At 40.8% G+C, this 17,984-nt stretch overlaps 1 protein-coding gene across 1 annotated transcript; it reads left to right on the top strand.

The window, feature by feature from the left end:
* Positions 1-3,380: 3,380 nt before the first annotated feature.
* On the top strand, positions 3,381-5,447 carry LOC127266495 (uncharacterized). Its single transcript, XM_051296752.1, has one exon. The coding sequence runs from the start codon at positions 3,381-3,383 to the stop codon at positions 5,445-5,447; it is 2,067 nt and encodes a 688-aa protein (XP_051152709.1).
* Positions 5,448-17,984: the final 12,537 nt, after the last annotated feature.

The following is a 17,984-nucleotide window of genomic DNA, read 5'->3' as shown; positions in this document are numbered from 1 at the left end:
TCAGGCCGCCGTTCTTGGCGTCCAGCCACGCCTTTCTGTATCATCATCTTCATCACAATGTAGTTTTCCTAAACAGTTGGGCTTTCCCGTGTGTAATCTGTGTTGTTGTGAACCGGAAGCGCGATTTTGATTCGCCATCGAAAGTACAGATCTCTGCCTCAACCACTTTTAGTTTAAGTTTTGTCTCGTTTTTGCTTCCGTAGAATTTACTTACTGCTATTGTTGGCGTCTTTTAAAAGAAGGGCTATTTTTATTCTGTTTTGTCAACGTTTTAATTCTTACCCACTGAATTTGGGAAGAAAAAGAGCCACAACTTATTGCATGATCTTTCGGGCAGCTGGAATACGAGGCTTACGGTAGAATTGGTTCTATTTTTTCTGGACTATGATGTCATATTTCAATATGTTATGATGCAAATGGCCCTAAGAATTGCTCTCTGACCTTATAAATTGCATTCTATGTAAACTATTTGACTTAGAGTAGCATATTTATTTTTACGACTTCTTCGGCAATAGCGTTGATAAATTTGCTCTTTGTTATTTCTGATTTTCATATTCAGGGCTCTTGATTGTGGAAGAAATGGTCAAAACATAGAGTAATCTTGTGCAAAAAAAAAGTATATTTTCTGTTTAAACATGCTTGTTTTTCCCCAGTTAAATTTTATAGTGAAAAGAAATTATCTTTATATCTCATTGTTATTGAATTATTTGAGAAAGTTTTGTTTTTACCACGAAAAAAATGGATTAAACATGTTTACTAATTTTCTATAGTTGACTTTAAAAGTAAAGCTAATGTATTAGTTGATTTGGGTATTAAAACTTGTATGTTGTTATCAATTTATATTTACTTTGTCGGGCATAAGTAACCTTCTTATTTACTTTTTTTTTTCGTTTTGTGTCTTTTTCTTTTTTCAAATTCTTATTATTTATTTGTTTTCTACCTACAACTACTTTTTACAGCCCATGACACAATCTCAGTCATTGCAATGTATTAGACGTCGGCAACAAACATGTGATCGCCGATCAGCTAACCAAACAACTGATAGTCAGCCGGTTAACCAAACTTGTATGCACATTCTGTCTTCTACTTTCGGTTTTTAGTTTATTAAATTTTTAAATGTTGTTACTTTACTTAATTTATTATGTATCTTCGTATCTATTGAAACTTTACTCATCTTGCCAGCATGCTCTCCACTACTACGATTGTCTGCCATTTATGTGTCGCCTTGGGTAGCACCCCAACCGACAAAATGTCGTTACTGTGGTGCATTATTATTCCACCGTGAGCATAAAACCCTATGTTGTGCTGGTGGGAAGTTTTCCTTACCGCTATTGGACATGCCACCTCCTTTGCAAGACCTTTTCCTTAATCGCCATGAACTATCATCTCATTTTCGTACCTATGTTAGAACTTATAATAACTCTTTTGCTTTCTCTACATTAGGAGTTCACTATGACGTATCTTTATGTAATAATGATCACAACTTATATATATTTCGTGTTAACAATACAATTCACCATTTCATTAACTCATTACTCCCCTCAACAAATGTACCGAGAAACCTACAACTTTATTACTATGATCCTACACAAGAGCTTGCCACACGTTTGAGTAATTACCCTACTTTACATCCATCTATTGTTACAATCTTGATTGAGTTGTCTCATCTGAACCCTTATGCAAGTTTATTCCGTCAATTGTATACAATGCCTTGTCTTGATAACTATAAAATATTTCTAAAAACCTCCAATCGATTAGATCGAAGAGTGTATAATCTTCCACGGGTTGATGATATATCAATTATATGGCAAGATGGGTCTTCAGATTGTCCCCAATTATCTAGAGACATACAAGTATATCCGGTTGATGGTTCTGTGAAAAAGGTTGATTATTATTCTTATGCCTATGATCCTGTTCAATATCCATTGATCCATCCTTTTGGCCAGCCAGGTTGGTATCCCGGCATTCTGAAAAATTCTGCTACATCTTCGTCTTCCTCTACACAGTCCACACCTAATTTATCAGCAGAGTCGTTTCATACTGAACAAGTTGACCTATCAATAAATAGCTCCTCAGATTACAGTATGCAATTAGGACGTAATAAACGCCGGATGGACAAGAGTCATGTCTCTATTAGAGAATACTATGCATATCGCCTCCAAATACGGCCTACAAGTCCTACTTTACTATTACATACTGGTCGTTTGTTACAACAATATATAACTGACCAGTACATAAAAATAGAAACTCAAAGGCTAGATTTTTTCAGGTCTGAACAAATGCAAAAACAACACCGTCACGACACCATGCAGGGTATTCTAGACGCTTTTAACCAATCCCAACATGAACCGTTATCTATGATTAGACAACCAGTTGTCCTTCCATCTTCTTTCATTGGTGGTCCCCGTGACATGCAACAAAGATATATGAATGCTATGGCTCTTGTACAAGAATTTGGTAAGCCTGATTTTTTCCTTACAATCACTTGTAATCCACAATGGCCAGAGATTCAAGAACTCTTAGAACCATTTGAATTATCAACTGATAGACCTGACATTGTTGCTCGTGTGTTTAGAATGAAACTAGAAGAACTAAAAAACGAACTTTTCAAACAACACTTGCTAGGTAAAGTGCAGGCGTATTCATATGTCATTGAGTTTCAAAAAAGAGGATTGCCACATGCCCATATGTTACTTATCATGTATCCACAATTTAAATTACACAACCCCACAAGCTACGACAAATTTATATCTGTAGAACTTCCTAATAGTAACTTAAACCCCTACTTATTGCAACTCGTCTTGAAACATATGATGCATGGTCCTTGTGGCTCTCAAAACCCAACTAATGTGTGCATGGTTGATGGACAATGTAAGAATCATTACCCAAAGGAATTTGTGGATGAAACAATTCATACTCCAAATGGATATCCTAAGTATAAAAGACAAAATAATGGCATTTTTGTTATTGTGCGTGGACGTACTTTGGACAACCGTTGGGTGGTACCATATAATCCATATTTACTTGCTAAGTTTGATTGTCATATAAACTTGGAAGTATGCTCGAGTGTCAAACTTGTAAAATATCTCTACAAATATGTGTATAAAGGTCATGATCGGGTTGCCTATACTGTGGGCTCAGTAACACCCGACACACCTCGTGATGAGATTATTGATTTCCAAACTGGCCGTTGGGTTGCTCCACCTGAAGCTTGTTGGCGTATTTTTGCATTCCCCTTGACAGATATGCACCCTCCTGTACTTGCTCTGCAATTGCATTTACCTAATTTTTAGTACACTTCATTCAAAGTAACAGACTCTTTACAAGATGTTGTAACAAATGCACGTGCCCACAAAACTATGCTTACTGAATTCTTTGTCATGAATGCAACCAACGCATATGCCAAGGCACTTAATCTACTTTACAAAGAGTTCCCAAAACATTTTGTATGGGATCGGGCACACAATAATTGGAATTTTCGCAAACAAGGTTCAATAGTAGGGAGGATTGTTACAGCAAGGCCAACTGACCAAGAAAGATATTTTCTTCGCCTTCTTTTGCAGTACCGTCGTGCTCCTGTATCATACGAGGACTTAAGAACAGTTGATGGTGTTATACATGATTCATTAAAAAATGCATGCGTCGCGTTAGGATTATTAGAGAGTGATATTCCATTGGTGGATTGTTTGCGAGAAGCTGCACTTTTTCAAATGCCCCATGCTTTTGCACAATTATTTGCTACCATACTTGTTTTTTGTACACCATCTGAACCTATACAACTATGGGAGATGTTCAAACAATATTGTGTCCCAATTACCACAATCTCGTCTTCATTTCCACTTTTTCCTATTGATCGTGCTGCTGCCATAATTGTAGAAAAATTCCTTGAACCATTTGGTATGCATATTCATGACTTTGGAATATGCATGCCCGAACAGTCCGAAAATGGCCTAATTGAAATAACTTTACAACAGCCATCACCTGCAGAATTTAACCTTGTCACACTCCCAGGAATTATTGACAAACTTAATTTACAACAACAGTTCGTCTTTAACACTATTATTGAGAAACTGCATAACAAGAAACCTTATGTCTGTTTTGTTGATGGACCAGCTGGTACTGGGAAAACTTTCTTATACACTGCTATTTTGTCATACACATCTGATCATACCATTAAATCTATTGTTGTAGCAACATCTGGAGTTGCTGCATCGCTCCTTCCTAATGGACAAACTGCCCACTCAAAATTCAAATTGCCATTGGATATTAATGAGCATAAGACTTGTCAGATAAGCAAACAGTCTACCTTAGCAAATGACTTACGACATACCGACCTAATTATTTGGGATGAAATTTCAATGGCAAGACGTGAACTAATTGAGGCTTTTGACATTACTATGAGAGATATTATGGATAACAACATCAGTTTTGGTGGTAAAGTTATAATCTTCGGGGGGGATTTCCGTCAAATTACTCCTGTCATAAGAGACGGAACAAAGGACCAATACATCAAAGCAAGTTGTGTATCGTCTCCTCTATTTACACATGCAGATAAGTTTCACTTAACTGTCAACATGCGAGCACAAAACGATAAATCATTTGCAGCATTTCTTGAGGAAGTAGGGAACAACTCTTGTGTAAATAACAACAAAGGAGAGATTCAGATCCCAACAACTTCATTGATTACCTCTGAAAATAATGACTTGTTGCAACTAATTGACAAGATCTACCCACATAATTTACTCCATCCAAATTCCTCTGCTGCATTAATTGGTAGATCTATATTGACATCAACCAACGAGACAGTTGATACTATTAACAATCAAATAATTGAAAGCATGTTTGGAGAACCAATCGTACTAATTGCAAGAGATGTAACTAAAGATCCATCACAACAAGCACATTATGAAGATTACCTAAATACTTTGACACCTAATGGTATGCCACCTCATAGATTAGTTTTGAAGACAGGTGCACCAATAATGCTATTGCGTAACTTAGACCCCACAAATGGCCTTTCAAATGGTACACGGCTTGTTTGCAAGCAAATTACACGCAATCTCTTACAAGCAGAGATTGCAACTGGCCCGCAAAAAGGAACTTTATGCTTCATACCACGAATACCTTTAAAGCCTAACAATATACATGAATGCTCTGTTGAGTTCATACGTACTCAATTTCCAGTGAAGTTGTGCTTCTCAATGACCATTAACAAATCACAAGGGCAGACATTAGACGTTGTTGGAGTGTACATGAAACAACCAGTATTTATGCATGGCCAACTATATATTGCACTATCACGAGCAAAATCTTTTGACTCTTTGCATGTCCTCATTCCTTCAGACATCAACACTGGAATGCATTGTTCTTGGACGAGAAACATAGTTTACAAGAAGCTTTTACAATTGGCTGGCATTAATATACCTCCACTTCCAAATCCCACATAGTCCGCATCCATAAGAGCCCACCTGCTACCCTTACTCCCACATTATTGTCAACAATCTATTTCTTTTTTATTCAGTTTTTGCCTTTTTTGGTCACATCTCATGCCGTTTTTAGTTTGTTTCGGGTGATTTTTCATGGATTATATTTTTATGGAGGCTTAAATCAAACATGGTAAGTTCTCTAGTATTTTTATGATACACTTAATTTTGTTAGTGTGAGTTACAGTTATGCTGCATTTATTTATTCATGAATCTTCTATTTCTGTCAGAATTTTCAGTCCTGCTTTTTCCTACTGTTTGATGCAAGCTGATTTTTAGCTATTTATATTGTTATGCATCTATGGTTTTCTCATGTAGCATATATGTAAACTGACTTTCTATCATCTGCACCTTATGTACGTATATTATCTCTTATAGATTGCTCTCCTATTTGTTGTCAGATGTCAACACTTTGAGTTTGTTATACCTCTGACAAAATATGTGAAGGCTATATACCACACCAAAGTAGGAGATGGCATGCGCTTTCAGAAGCTATTTGAAACTAAAGAATCCAGTGTTCATAACTACGTTGGACATTCATTGCAGTTTATATTTGTTATGCACAAAAAATAATAATAATAATAATAATAATAATAATAATAATAATAATAATAATAATAATAATAATAATAATAAGGTATCCAGAGTCAGTCGGTGGGTTCTCAGTCGGTTGGTTCTCAATCAGATAAGCAAGTCAGATGGTCCGCGGTCGGGCAAGCAGGTCGGATTATCCGCAGTCGGATAAATGGGTCGGTTGATACAAAGGTTGGCTGCTATGGGGGTCGGTCGAAAAAGGAAGTCGGGCGAAGAAAGGTCTGTTGATAGGTCAGACGATTGAAGAGACCAAATAGTGGTCGTTTGATGGGGCGACCAGTGAGTCTTTTGATCTGGCGACCAATTATGTATCTAGATTGGTCGGTTGGTCGGTCGTTGGGTTATGCGGTTGGCGAGGCGGTTAAAGACATGTGTCAATCAAAGAGGCAGTTCTGAGTTCTGTAACTGGTGGGAACGGTTGGTGAAACAGTGCGATGGTTCTGAACGTTTTCTTCAAAGAATATTTAAGGATTTGGATCATCATTTGGCAAGGCATCTTCAATCAACTTCAACAAAGCAAAGTCAGATTTGGGGATCACCACTTTAAATTTCAGTCTTTTATTTTCCAGTATTATTTTCTGTACGTTACAGTGTTTAGAGATTCCTAATCTCGGGCACTAATTAATCAAGTTTAAGGATATTTTCCATATCTTTGAATTTTACTTTATTTTTGTTGAAAAAATACATCAACAATATTATAAAAATTACATCTTCTTATTGAGTTCTCCAATACGTGCTTAACTAGAGGAATATGGCCACAATTACTCACATAAGTGACTTGGATGCTATTACATAGACAAATTCACATTAGCGTTCTGTCAAGATATGATACTCATTCGAAATTTCGTAAATGACTATAGAAGAATTAACTTGTCTATTGTACTAAAGAGTGGGGATGTACTTACCTATGAATGTAATTGCTTATTTGCTTATTATATTGTTTATTTAGTATTATTATACACTTAAATGCAGTGACATTAGAGATTCTAAGATTAGTGTCATTCACAGGCTAAGAGAGGGCACTCGTTTGTTAGTGAATCAGTGTTTCTTGCTCTCCTACACCGTTTAGAATACAATTAAATACTAATTATTGCGTTTCAAATTAGGTAATGATCTTCTATTTAATTCTTCAGCTCTGATCCAAACATTTTCGAACATCTAAGATCAGAATTGAGCATCGAAGATCCTGCTAAGATATAGTATCAACCAGTAATTTATCAAAGAAATCAACAATAGTTTCAATCTAAATTCGTATTGTAGTGGTGATCAAACTTGTCATTACATGACATTTTTTATCGTGATTCCAATTTCCCTTCGTAACGAGATTGTTCCCCTTAATGTTAACAATCAATAATTTATGCACTATGTTTGCTTTCAAATGACTATACAGTAAACATTTTTTTTTATATTGTGTAATGTATTGATTTATTTAGCAATATGGAAATTATATTTCAATCTTCCTAAGCTAATCTTCTTTGTAAATGTCCTGCTTATCACCTGCTATTGGACAATGTTGTACAGGAAATGCTGGGAATGAATCAATCCATATACACAGCCATAGATGTTTCAAAGTCCATTAATGGTTTAGAGATCAAGTATGTGGATATATTACCATTGTAGAGGAAATTCCCTTTTCAAAGTCTGGTGAAGCCTCCGTTAATTTTGTCCCGCTGGGTCCGGTTGCACCAAAAGACTGCTTACCACATCAAAACTGTTCGTCAAATATAACCGAAGAGGTCGGTCGCCTCTTGGAGGAACCAACACAGGCGGGTTAATCAAGGCCTCCTTGATTTCTTCCAATGCCTTCTGTTGCTCCCGACCCCAAGAAAAATCGGTGGCCTTATTCCGTAATAATTTTGTGATAGGTTTTAATTTCCCTGCGGCGTTTGTTATAAAACGCCTTAGGTAATTCACATTTCCCAAAAAACTTTGTACTTCCTTGACCGACTGAGGCGACCGCATTGTTAGAACAGCTTTGGCTTTGTTCGCGTCAATCTCTATCCCTTTCTCATGTACTAAAAACCCCAAGAAATTCCCCGCCGAAACTCCAAAGGTACATTTCGTTGGGGTTCATTTTCAGGTTGTACTGCTTCATCCGAATAAAAGCATTTTTTAAATTAACCAAATGTGAATCAAAGTCGGTAGACTTAATGATCACATCATCAATATATACCTCCATTGACCGCCCAATAAGATCATGAAAGATAGTGTCTGCTATAGGCATGACATATTCATCTTTTGGAGTGGCGAGATTGAGATCTCTGAAGTCAATGCAAATTTGGATCTTTCCATTTTTCTTGGTTACCGGAACGATATTGGCTAACTATTCTGCATATCGACATGGATGAATGAAACCAACTTTTAGTAGCTTCTCGATTTCTTCTTTGATCTGGGGCATCAATTCTGGACTCACTCTCCTTGGTGGTTGCTTGTAAGGCTTAAACCCCTTTTTAATAGGCAACCTATGTTCTATTAAACTGCGCGCCAATCCGGGCATTTCGGAATAATCCCATGCCAGACATTCCTTGTGATCTCGAATTAACGCTACCATTCACTCCTGTTGATTTTTTGTCAGTAAACCACTTACCCTGACCATCTTGGGTATCTGTTTGGTTCCCACATTATATTCAATGAGAGGATCCTGACTTGACAGAGAAGTTTCTGTCTTTTCCAGGAGGTCAGGCCAGCGAAAGCCTTCTTTTTCACCAAAATTATTGTTGGAAATTTTATTATTATATAGTCTAACCATTAATTGGTTTAAATAGAACCGTATAATCAATTTATCATATTTATTTATTTCTTCCATAAATTAAACTTCAAGTAAAAGTTTATTTTGGCTAACAACAAAGCCATAAAACAGAAGATTGTTTCTAATGAAACACACAACCCTGCGTAGTGAGCTTACAGCCCTTCCGTGGATACTCATCTACCATAGTTGTTCATGAAATCGGTGGTACGTACTCCGTATAAAGAACCGATTCTTCCACTCCTGTAGAGCCGAACGGATTTGTACTGGCTTCCATGGTAAAAACCTGATCTCCTTCCCAAAACATAATCTGTTGATGGAGAGAAGAAGGCACGCACTTGGAAGCATGAATCCAATCTCGCCCGAATAAAACTGAGTAGGTAGTATTGGCATCCACCACAAAGAACACGGTCGAAATCACCTTTGGTCCGACCTCAATGGGTGCATAAATCTCTGTATCAACACTAGCCATTTGCTGTACCCTGTTCCGACGAAAATTGTGATCTTTTTCTCTAAACAAAGATTCCAATCTCCCTGCTTTGGAGGCCAGACTAGCCAAGTCCTGAACATCATGGGCTGTCAATGCCTCCTGAAGTCTAGAATGCATGTTCCTGACCACCAAATTGGTCATTTCACTTTCCTCGATGATTGTTGGGCACTTGCCTTTCATGAGTCGTATCCGTTCAATAAACTGATACGCGGTCTCTTCTGGCATCTGTCGGATCTCTAAAAGATCTGTGAGTGAGACTGTCGGGAGAAGATTAAAAAATCTTGCATGGAATGCTACCTCCAAACTCTCCCAGTTTTGCAACTGCCCGGGTGGCAAATTTGCAAACCATGAAAAAACGGTCCTTGTAAGCGATAACCCGGACAATTGTAATTTATAGAAAGCATTATTGCCTACTTCCCCTAATTGAGCTGTGAAACGTCCCACATGCTCAATAGTTGATGCTGTTATTGAAAATTGCGGAAAAGGATCAAATTCTTTATTAAGAAAATCGAACAAAAACTTTAACTAGTTTTGGCTAGGCTCAGCCCCTAACCACTCGAAACACAAAATATACACATACACACTCGAATCGCGACTAACACAAGCACATCGGCCACAACACCACGACTCACAACCACAAAACACCCCCACAGTAACAGTAACAGGCATACAGGAAACAGAAACCACAAGCCTACAGTTGAACGAGCCCCTTTCGGCTGCGAACAACACACACACAGGGGAAACAGGTGCCAAAGGAACTCCACAGACACAGGAGGAAAGGCACTGCACAAACAACCGCCGTGAACCGCCGTCGGACGAGAGAGTGAGAGAAACAATCGAGAGAGAGAGAGGCTAGAGAGGGTAAGCTTTGTGAGAGAGAGTGGGTGATGTATCGAATTCAAATTCTCTCTCACACTCCAAGTATATATATATATACAGGTCGAATGGACGGACAGGATCAAAGCCCCAGATCGGACGGCCAGGGACGTGGCTAAGGAAAAAGACGCGGATCCTAGTCGGGTCGGATCAGGACGTGGGTCAAGGTCGGGAGGCATAAGGTCAGACTGTCAGTATGTATGCGGATGGTCCAAGTTGGGATGAAGTCGGGCGGACGGTCGAAGTCGGGACGGTCCAAGCCAGGACGAAGTCGGGACGGTCCAAGCCAGGACGAAGTCGGGACGGTCGGTCGAAATCAGACGAAGTCATGCGGACAGAGTCGGACGGATGGTCCAAGTCGGACGAAGTCGGACGGAGTCGGACGGATGGTCCGACTCAGGACAGATCCTTGAATCAGGAAGTAGTCAAGCGGTTGGTGAAGTCGGACAGGTCGCTAAGTTGGGACGCAGTCGGACGGACAGTGAGGTCGGGACATGGGCCAGGCCCGAATGCGCTCGGGCTGCGAGACGAGTGTGTATTTGTGTATTTATTCGGGGTGGACCATAAGGACAAAAATCCAACAGATGCCCCATCTTCTCCAGAAAATGAATGAAAATCGGGTGGTCTGTAATTCCTTTGAAGCGGATGATCGTTGATGATTCTTTCTGGAAATGGCCTCTGGTATGCAGGTCTGTTGACCGTCTGGGGGTTCATTCCAAAATGTACCCTCAAGACCTAAGCAATGTCCTCTAGGTCTATTCTGAGTGGGACAGGATCCAATACCTGAATGGGATTGTGAGCCTGGCTTCCCAATCTTTCCCCCCGAGGTCGGTATGCTCGGTCCTAACACCCAACGGAATATTATTCGGGTATGTAAGAGGAGTCTTCCCTCTGTCAACCCTTGGGGCAGTAACACTTGGAAAAAGTGTTGTCCACATATGAAGGCCCCGCAAAATTTTCCTGTAGCCTGGATGGTGATAGTTCTGGTGGCGTCTGGATGGGTTGCAAAGTAACCCTTGATAACGCCTGATTTAACGTATTTTGCATAAGGTTTTGTTGCTCGCGCAACATATTATGCATGGCCAAATTATGCTGGTTGTTCAATTTTTGAACATAAGAAACCCAGTCAGCAGATGTTTGTGGCATTTCTCTTGTATTTGGCATGACAGGTGGTGAAACTGTTTCTCCCACCGGCGCCGAAGATGATTGAGGCTGTGAGCCTGCCATGTGGATCCTTCCGACGATTCGGCCGGATCTCAATCGTATGAAACTCTCCGTTGACGTAGGATCATCAATCTTGCCTCTCTCCCCAGTGCTCTCTCCCACTGTGGTCGCCAAATTGTTGATGTGTTTTTTAACAATAAAAAGTAAAATCCGAAAATAGAGAAATATCCCCAAATTTGATAGATGAGTGCCTGAGATTAGAGATCTCTAAACACTGTAGAATACATAAAATAAAATAAGAAAAATAAAATAAAAGACTGGAAAATAAAAGTGGTGATCCCCAAAAGCAATTCTCTTGAATTTGATGTCAGTTTGAAGATCCCTCATCTGTACAGTACAGAATCTTTAAATAACCCCTTGAAGATACGGTTCGAACCGCTATCCGGTCGGTTACCATAACCGCTGTTAAATTCCCCAAAAAGTTCTCTTCTATCGACACGTATGAGAACCGCCCTACCACGTCCGACCTTTGAAAACCGCTCGCCAGTTGAAGCTACCCTCCACTATCAGAGACTGCCTTTTCACCCGACCTTTAGGATAGCTACTTTTACTACCTGACCTTTGAACTTGGTCCGACTTCAATGCCCGACCTTCTTACAACCGACCCTTAGAATTTGTCCCGACTAGGTCCGACTACAATATCCTAACTATTTGGTCCCGACCAGGTCCAATCTCATCATCCGTCCGACTTTCTTACATCTGACCTTTGGAATTTGTCCCGACTAGGTCCGACTTCAAATCCGAACTATTTGGTCCCAACCAGGTCCAATTTCATCATCCGCCCAACCTTTGGGATTAACCCGATCAGGTTTGACCTCAACATCCGACCCTAAGCTCATCCGACCCGGTTATTGCAGTCATACTTGGACTTTCAAAAAAGCCCACTAGACTTTTCGAATAAATCTTAACCTAATCTTGGCAGGCCCATTCCCTAAAAACCTACCCACCATTTTTGTGCTCAACAATCATAATAAGCTTTTCCAATCTTGTATTGTACATTTTATAAATTTATTGTGTTAAAAGTAATACTCCTTCCATCCCAAAAAGAAGTATCCATTTGTTTTTTTCACGTAGTTTTAGAAATATTAATATTATATTGAGATATTGTAGATGTTACGATTTATGGAATAAACTCTATTTTCATTGAACACAATTAGGGTACAATATTATATTTATACAAGAGATATATTAGGTAGAATATATATATCAATATATAAAATATATATATACTATATATATATCAACATCCCCCCTCAAACTCAAGGTGGAACGGTGGAGCCCAACTTGAGTTTGTTCAAAAATGACTGAAAACGGCCGGGAAGGTGAGGTTTGGTGAATCCGTCGGCCGTCTGATCAGCAGAGGAAATAGGAGACAAGGAGATGCTTCCATGAGCAACGTGATGACGTACAAGGTGACAGTCGATCTCAATATGCTTCGTACGCTCGTGGAAGACATCATTTGTCGAAATCTTCATGGCGCTCTGACTGTCGCAATGGATAATAGTGGCAGAGGGCTGAGGCACTCCAAGATCAGCCAAAAGCCAGCGAAGCCATAGAAGCTCAGCAGCGGTATCGGCAAGGGCTCTATATTCAGACTCTGCACTGGACCGGGAGACAACCGTCTGTTTCTTGCTGCGCCATGAAATAAGCGAGTCGCCAAGGAAGAAGCAAAACCCGGTGGTCGAGCGGCGATCAGAGGGATCTCCCGCCCAATCAGTGTCAGAATACCCGGTCAAAACTAAGGAGGATCGAGCGGAATAATGAAGTCCATGAAGAAGGGTACCTTTGACGTACCGGAGAATCCGTAGGACAGCAGAATGATGAGTCGTCCGAGGAGCAGACATAAACTGACTGACGATATGGACGGCATAAGCAATATCCGGTCGAGTGACAGTCAGGTAGATGAGACTTCCCACTAGCTGACGATACAAAGTCGGATCATCAAGGGGAACGCCGTCCATCGGAGTAAGACGACAGTCAGAATCAAGAGGTGTAGGAGCAGTCTTGGAGTCAGTGAGACCGGCAATAGATAGGAGGTCGGAGGCATACTTGGCTTGAGAGAGATAATATCCGTCGGAGGTGTCGGAGATCTCAAGTCCTAGGAAGTACCGAAGAGGCCCTAAACTCTTCATCTCGAAGTGGCGGTTTAGATGAGCTTGCAACTCGGAGATACCTGATGCATCATCTCCCGTAATAATCATGTCATCCACATAAAGCAATAAAATAGTAATTCCAGCTGACCCACGTCGAAGGAAGAGAGCCGAATCATGATCACTAGAAGTAAAGCCAAGCTGGAGTAGAGCAGAGCTAAATTTCGAAAACCAAGCTCGAGGTGCCTGTTTCAAACCATATAGGGCACGGCGAAGTTTACATACCTTGGAAGAGGTAGGAAAACCAGGAGGAGGAGACATGTAGATATCCTCGGATAAATCACCATGCAAGAACGCATTCTTGACATCAAGCTGATGTAGGGGCCACCGACGAGCGGCAGCGATGGCGATAAGACAGCGGACAGAGGTGAGACGAGCAACCGGGGCAAATGTCTCCTCATAGTCGATACCATACTGCTGGGTGTAGCCTTTGGCTACCAAACGTGCCTTGTAGCGCTCGATAGATCCATCAGAGTTAGTTTTGATTCTGAATACCCACTTGCAGCCAATAGGTTTCTTGCCAGGGGGAAGATCAACCATATCCCACGTATGTGTTTTCTCCAAAGCCTGCAACTCCTCAGACATAGCCTGCCGCCACAACGGATCCGCATACGCCTCACGAAAGGTCCTGGGCTCATGATGGGACAAGGTGGCAGAGAAGCAGTGATAATCAAGTAAGTGAGTAGGAAGGTGACTAACCCGAGTGGAGCGACGAGGGCCAGGATCAGGGGCTGAGATCGAAGTCGTGTCAGGCTCTGGTGGTGGTGATGTATCGGAGTCGAGAGCAAGAGTAGGCTCGGGGATCAGCTGCGGTTCAGGAGGCGCAACCGAGACAGCGTCAGGAGCGGGAGATGGAGACGGAGCCGTGTCACTGGAAGGGAATAGGGGTGGAGAGGACAAGGTAAAGAACGGAGACGAACGATCAAAGGGGACTCGGAAGTGAGACAAGGAAGAGAATTTGGTATCCTCCCAAAATGTGACATGACGAGAAATACGTAGCCTATTGGAAATAGGATCCCAACAGCGATAACCCTTATGTTCTAACCCATAGCCCAGGAAGCAACACAGACGAGCGCGAGGTTCTAACTTAGTGCGCTCATGAGGAGGGAGGAGGACAAAACTGACACAACCGAAAGGGCGGAGAAGACTATAATCAGGGGTACGATTAAATAGTCTTTCAAAAGGACTGACATTACCTAAGACAGAGGAAGGGACACGATTTATAGTGTGGACAGCGGTGAGTGCGGCTTCTCCCCAAAAGCGATCTGGACAAGAGGCTGATAAGAGAAGGGTGCGGACTGTATTGAGGATATGTCGGTGTTTGCGTTCGGCGCGACCATTTTGTGGAGAGGTGTATGGGCAGGAGCGTTGGACAACAGTACCTTGATCAGATAAGAAACTAAGAAATGATGTATCAGTATACTCAAGAGCATTATCTGTGCGGAGAGTTTTTATAGTAGAGGAAAATTGGGTATGTATCATTTTAGCAAAGGTCATATAAATAGATGGAAGTTCAGAGCGATGCCGCAGAAAGTAAATCCATGTAAAACGAGAATAGTCATCAATAAAAATCACAAAATAACGAGAACCATTCATAGACACAGTGGGCGAAGGTCCCCAAATATCCGAGTGAACTAAAGAGAATGGAGTATCCGCAATGGAAGTACTATGAGGAAACGACAGAGCAGGTTGTTTTCCCAACGAACAATCTACACAATTAAAAGACTCAAACTTAACAGAACCCAAACTACCCTGACTAATCAAGGACCTGACTTTATTGGAAGACGCATGACTGAGACGACGATGCCACTGAAGGCAGGATGGTGTAGAGGTGGTGGCAGCTGAGATAGAGGGACGAGGGACCTGGAGTGACGTAAGTTCAAATAAGCGGCCCGTCTTCCGGCCCTTCCCAAGAGTCCGCCCGGTTTGCGCGTCCTGAACCTGCACACCAGTAGAAGAAAATAACACGGTGAGACCTTGATCAACTAATTGACCAACGGAAATCAGATTTAAGGTTAATTGAGGGATACAATATGTGTCAGGGAGGGATAAGGATGAGGTGGATGTATGTCCGGTATGGGTGATGCGCATATGGGTACCATCGGCAGTAAGGATAGGGGGTAAGGATGGTGCGGTGGATGTGGAGGTCATAAGGCGTATATCAAAGGTCATATGATTACTGCAAGCAGAATCAAAATACCAAGGAGAGTTACCTGATGTGGTAGACATGGCGGTATTGGAAGATAGAACCTGTTTAAGAAGAGCTTCCAGGTCCTGAATCGTAGGAGGCGCAGGCGCAGGCGCAGCAGAGGCTGTGACAGAGGAGGTACCAGACTGAGGTCCACGAGAATTCCGAGGCTTGTAGTTACTACTTCCAGAGCGAGGTGGTCTAGTGGGGCAATACTGTATAGTATGGCCTAAAACATGACAGTAGTGACACTCCACCTTTGGGCAATGACCGAAGTCATGATCAGAGGACTGACATCTTTTGCAACGATGAGAACGACTCTGAGTAGGAGTTCGGGCAGTGACCGCAAGAGCAGAGTCAAGCTGAGGAGCCTTAGCTAGGTGGAGACGAGTTTTCTCAAACAGAATCTCCTGAATAGCTGCATCCAAGGTAGGAAGTGGATGCCGATGTAACAAAGAGGCACGAACTGCCTCATACTCTGGACGCAAAGCCATTAAGACCTGAATGAGGCGAAGATGATCAGGACTGATCTCTGCTTGATCCAACCGATGCCAAAGGGGTTGCACTTGGGCAAGGAAGTCGTTGACAGATTGTCCTGGTTCCTGTTTTAGATCGTGGAGAGTGCTCCATAACTGATAATAATGCGCCAAACCAGTAGCACGGAAGCGGACTGCCAAGAAATCCCACGCTGCCTTGGCAGTGTCAAATTGGGCAAGCTGAACATGGATCGCCGGAGTGGAAGTATTGCGCAACCAAGTGAGAATTTGATGGTTTTTACTATCCCAATCTTCCAATTTTTCAATATAAGATTCAACAACTGTGGCGGTAGGCGTAACTTCTCCTATAGAGACTGGAGCAATGGGGGCAACTATATCTCCCGTAACAATTCGCCACAATTTCCGACCTATCAAAAAACTTTTCATCGATTGTGCCCACAAACTGTAATTATCTCCAGACAAAACAACATTGATCGGAATATGTACATCCATCTTTTCCATAGAAACTCAAGAGAAAACAGAATCTCAAACCTCAAGCCGAAAGCCGAAACGAAAGAAACCGAATCAAAACCCGAAACACAAAAAGTCAACCGGATACAAAAAACTGCTCAAACCGAGGAAGTGAAGATACCATCGCGGAGGAAATCAAATTCCGAACACGACGGTGCAAAGATCGCCGCCAACAGCCGCCGCACGCGCCCCCACGCGCCGGCGAGGCGTCCGGCCGGAAAAACACGTCGGGCGCGTGTGACTCTCACGCGCCGCCGTTCGCCGAACTGTTCCGGCGTCCGGCCGGTCTCGTGACGGCGAAGACGATGGTGGTGGCGGTGACGGTCGGAAGTGATCGGAAATATGCTATCTGGAATTCGTGGGTTGTTTCGATTTAGTCGGGAAAAAGCATGGCTCTGATACCATGTTACGATTTATGGAATAAACTCTATTTTCATTGAACACAATTAGGGTACAATATTATATTTATACAAGAGATATATTAGGTAGAATATATATATCAATATATAAAATATATATATACTATATATATATCAATAGTAGAAATAAAATAAAAGTGACTAAAATAACCTTGTTAGTATGTGTGATATAAAGGTAATAGCATTTGTGTAATATATTGTAAATTGTAAGAGTATTTGTAATGTTAGATAGATAGTACAGTTACTAAAAAAAAGAAATGAATACTTTGTTATGGGACGGAGGGAGTAATATACTGTGTTATTTATTATAATATCATGTGCTATCAAAATATATATTGTATATTATATTATTATGTATAGTTATTTTTATGTAGTTTATTATATATATATTGTGACTGAGTCATGAAATCTCTGAATATATATATATATAATGCCACCACATTCATCAACAATTCTTTTGATTTTTTTATATATGTTCACTTATAATTCTTTTAATATTAATTTAAATAATATTTAAATATAATACATCCGTCCTTCGGTACAATTTATCTTTTATTTCATTGTATTTATCGTTAAAAATCTCATTATATTTGTATTTACTTAGTAAGATTAATTACACATAATACAAATAATTATATATATTTGTTACGTACGAAATTTAGAATTAGGTTAAAAGCCCAAGTTAAAAAGAAGAATGGGCCTGGCAATAGGGTTGATTGAACTGGCTGAAGGACACTGTGAGGAAATCAAGGAAAATAGATTTATTTCTAAGGAAAATACAAGACGGAAGGTCCTCAGGTCGGTAGG

This window comes from Andrographis paniculata, unplaced genomic scaffold (assembly GCF_009805555.1).
Source record: "Andrographis paniculata isolate CXL003 unplaced genomic scaffold, ASM980555v1 Contig76END, whole genome shotgun sequence".
Lineage (NCBI taxonomy): Eukaryota > Viridiplantae > Streptophyta > Magnoliopsida > Lamiales > Acanthaceae > Andrographis > Andrographis paniculata.
This window is presented reverse-complemented; position numbering and strand designations above follow the sequence as displayed.

Excerpts from the sequence above, each read along its gene's own strand:
- LOC127266495 (XM_051296752.1), top strand. The coding sequence starts at position 3,381 with ATGAATGCAACCAACGCATATGCCAAGGCACTTAATCTACTTTACAAA.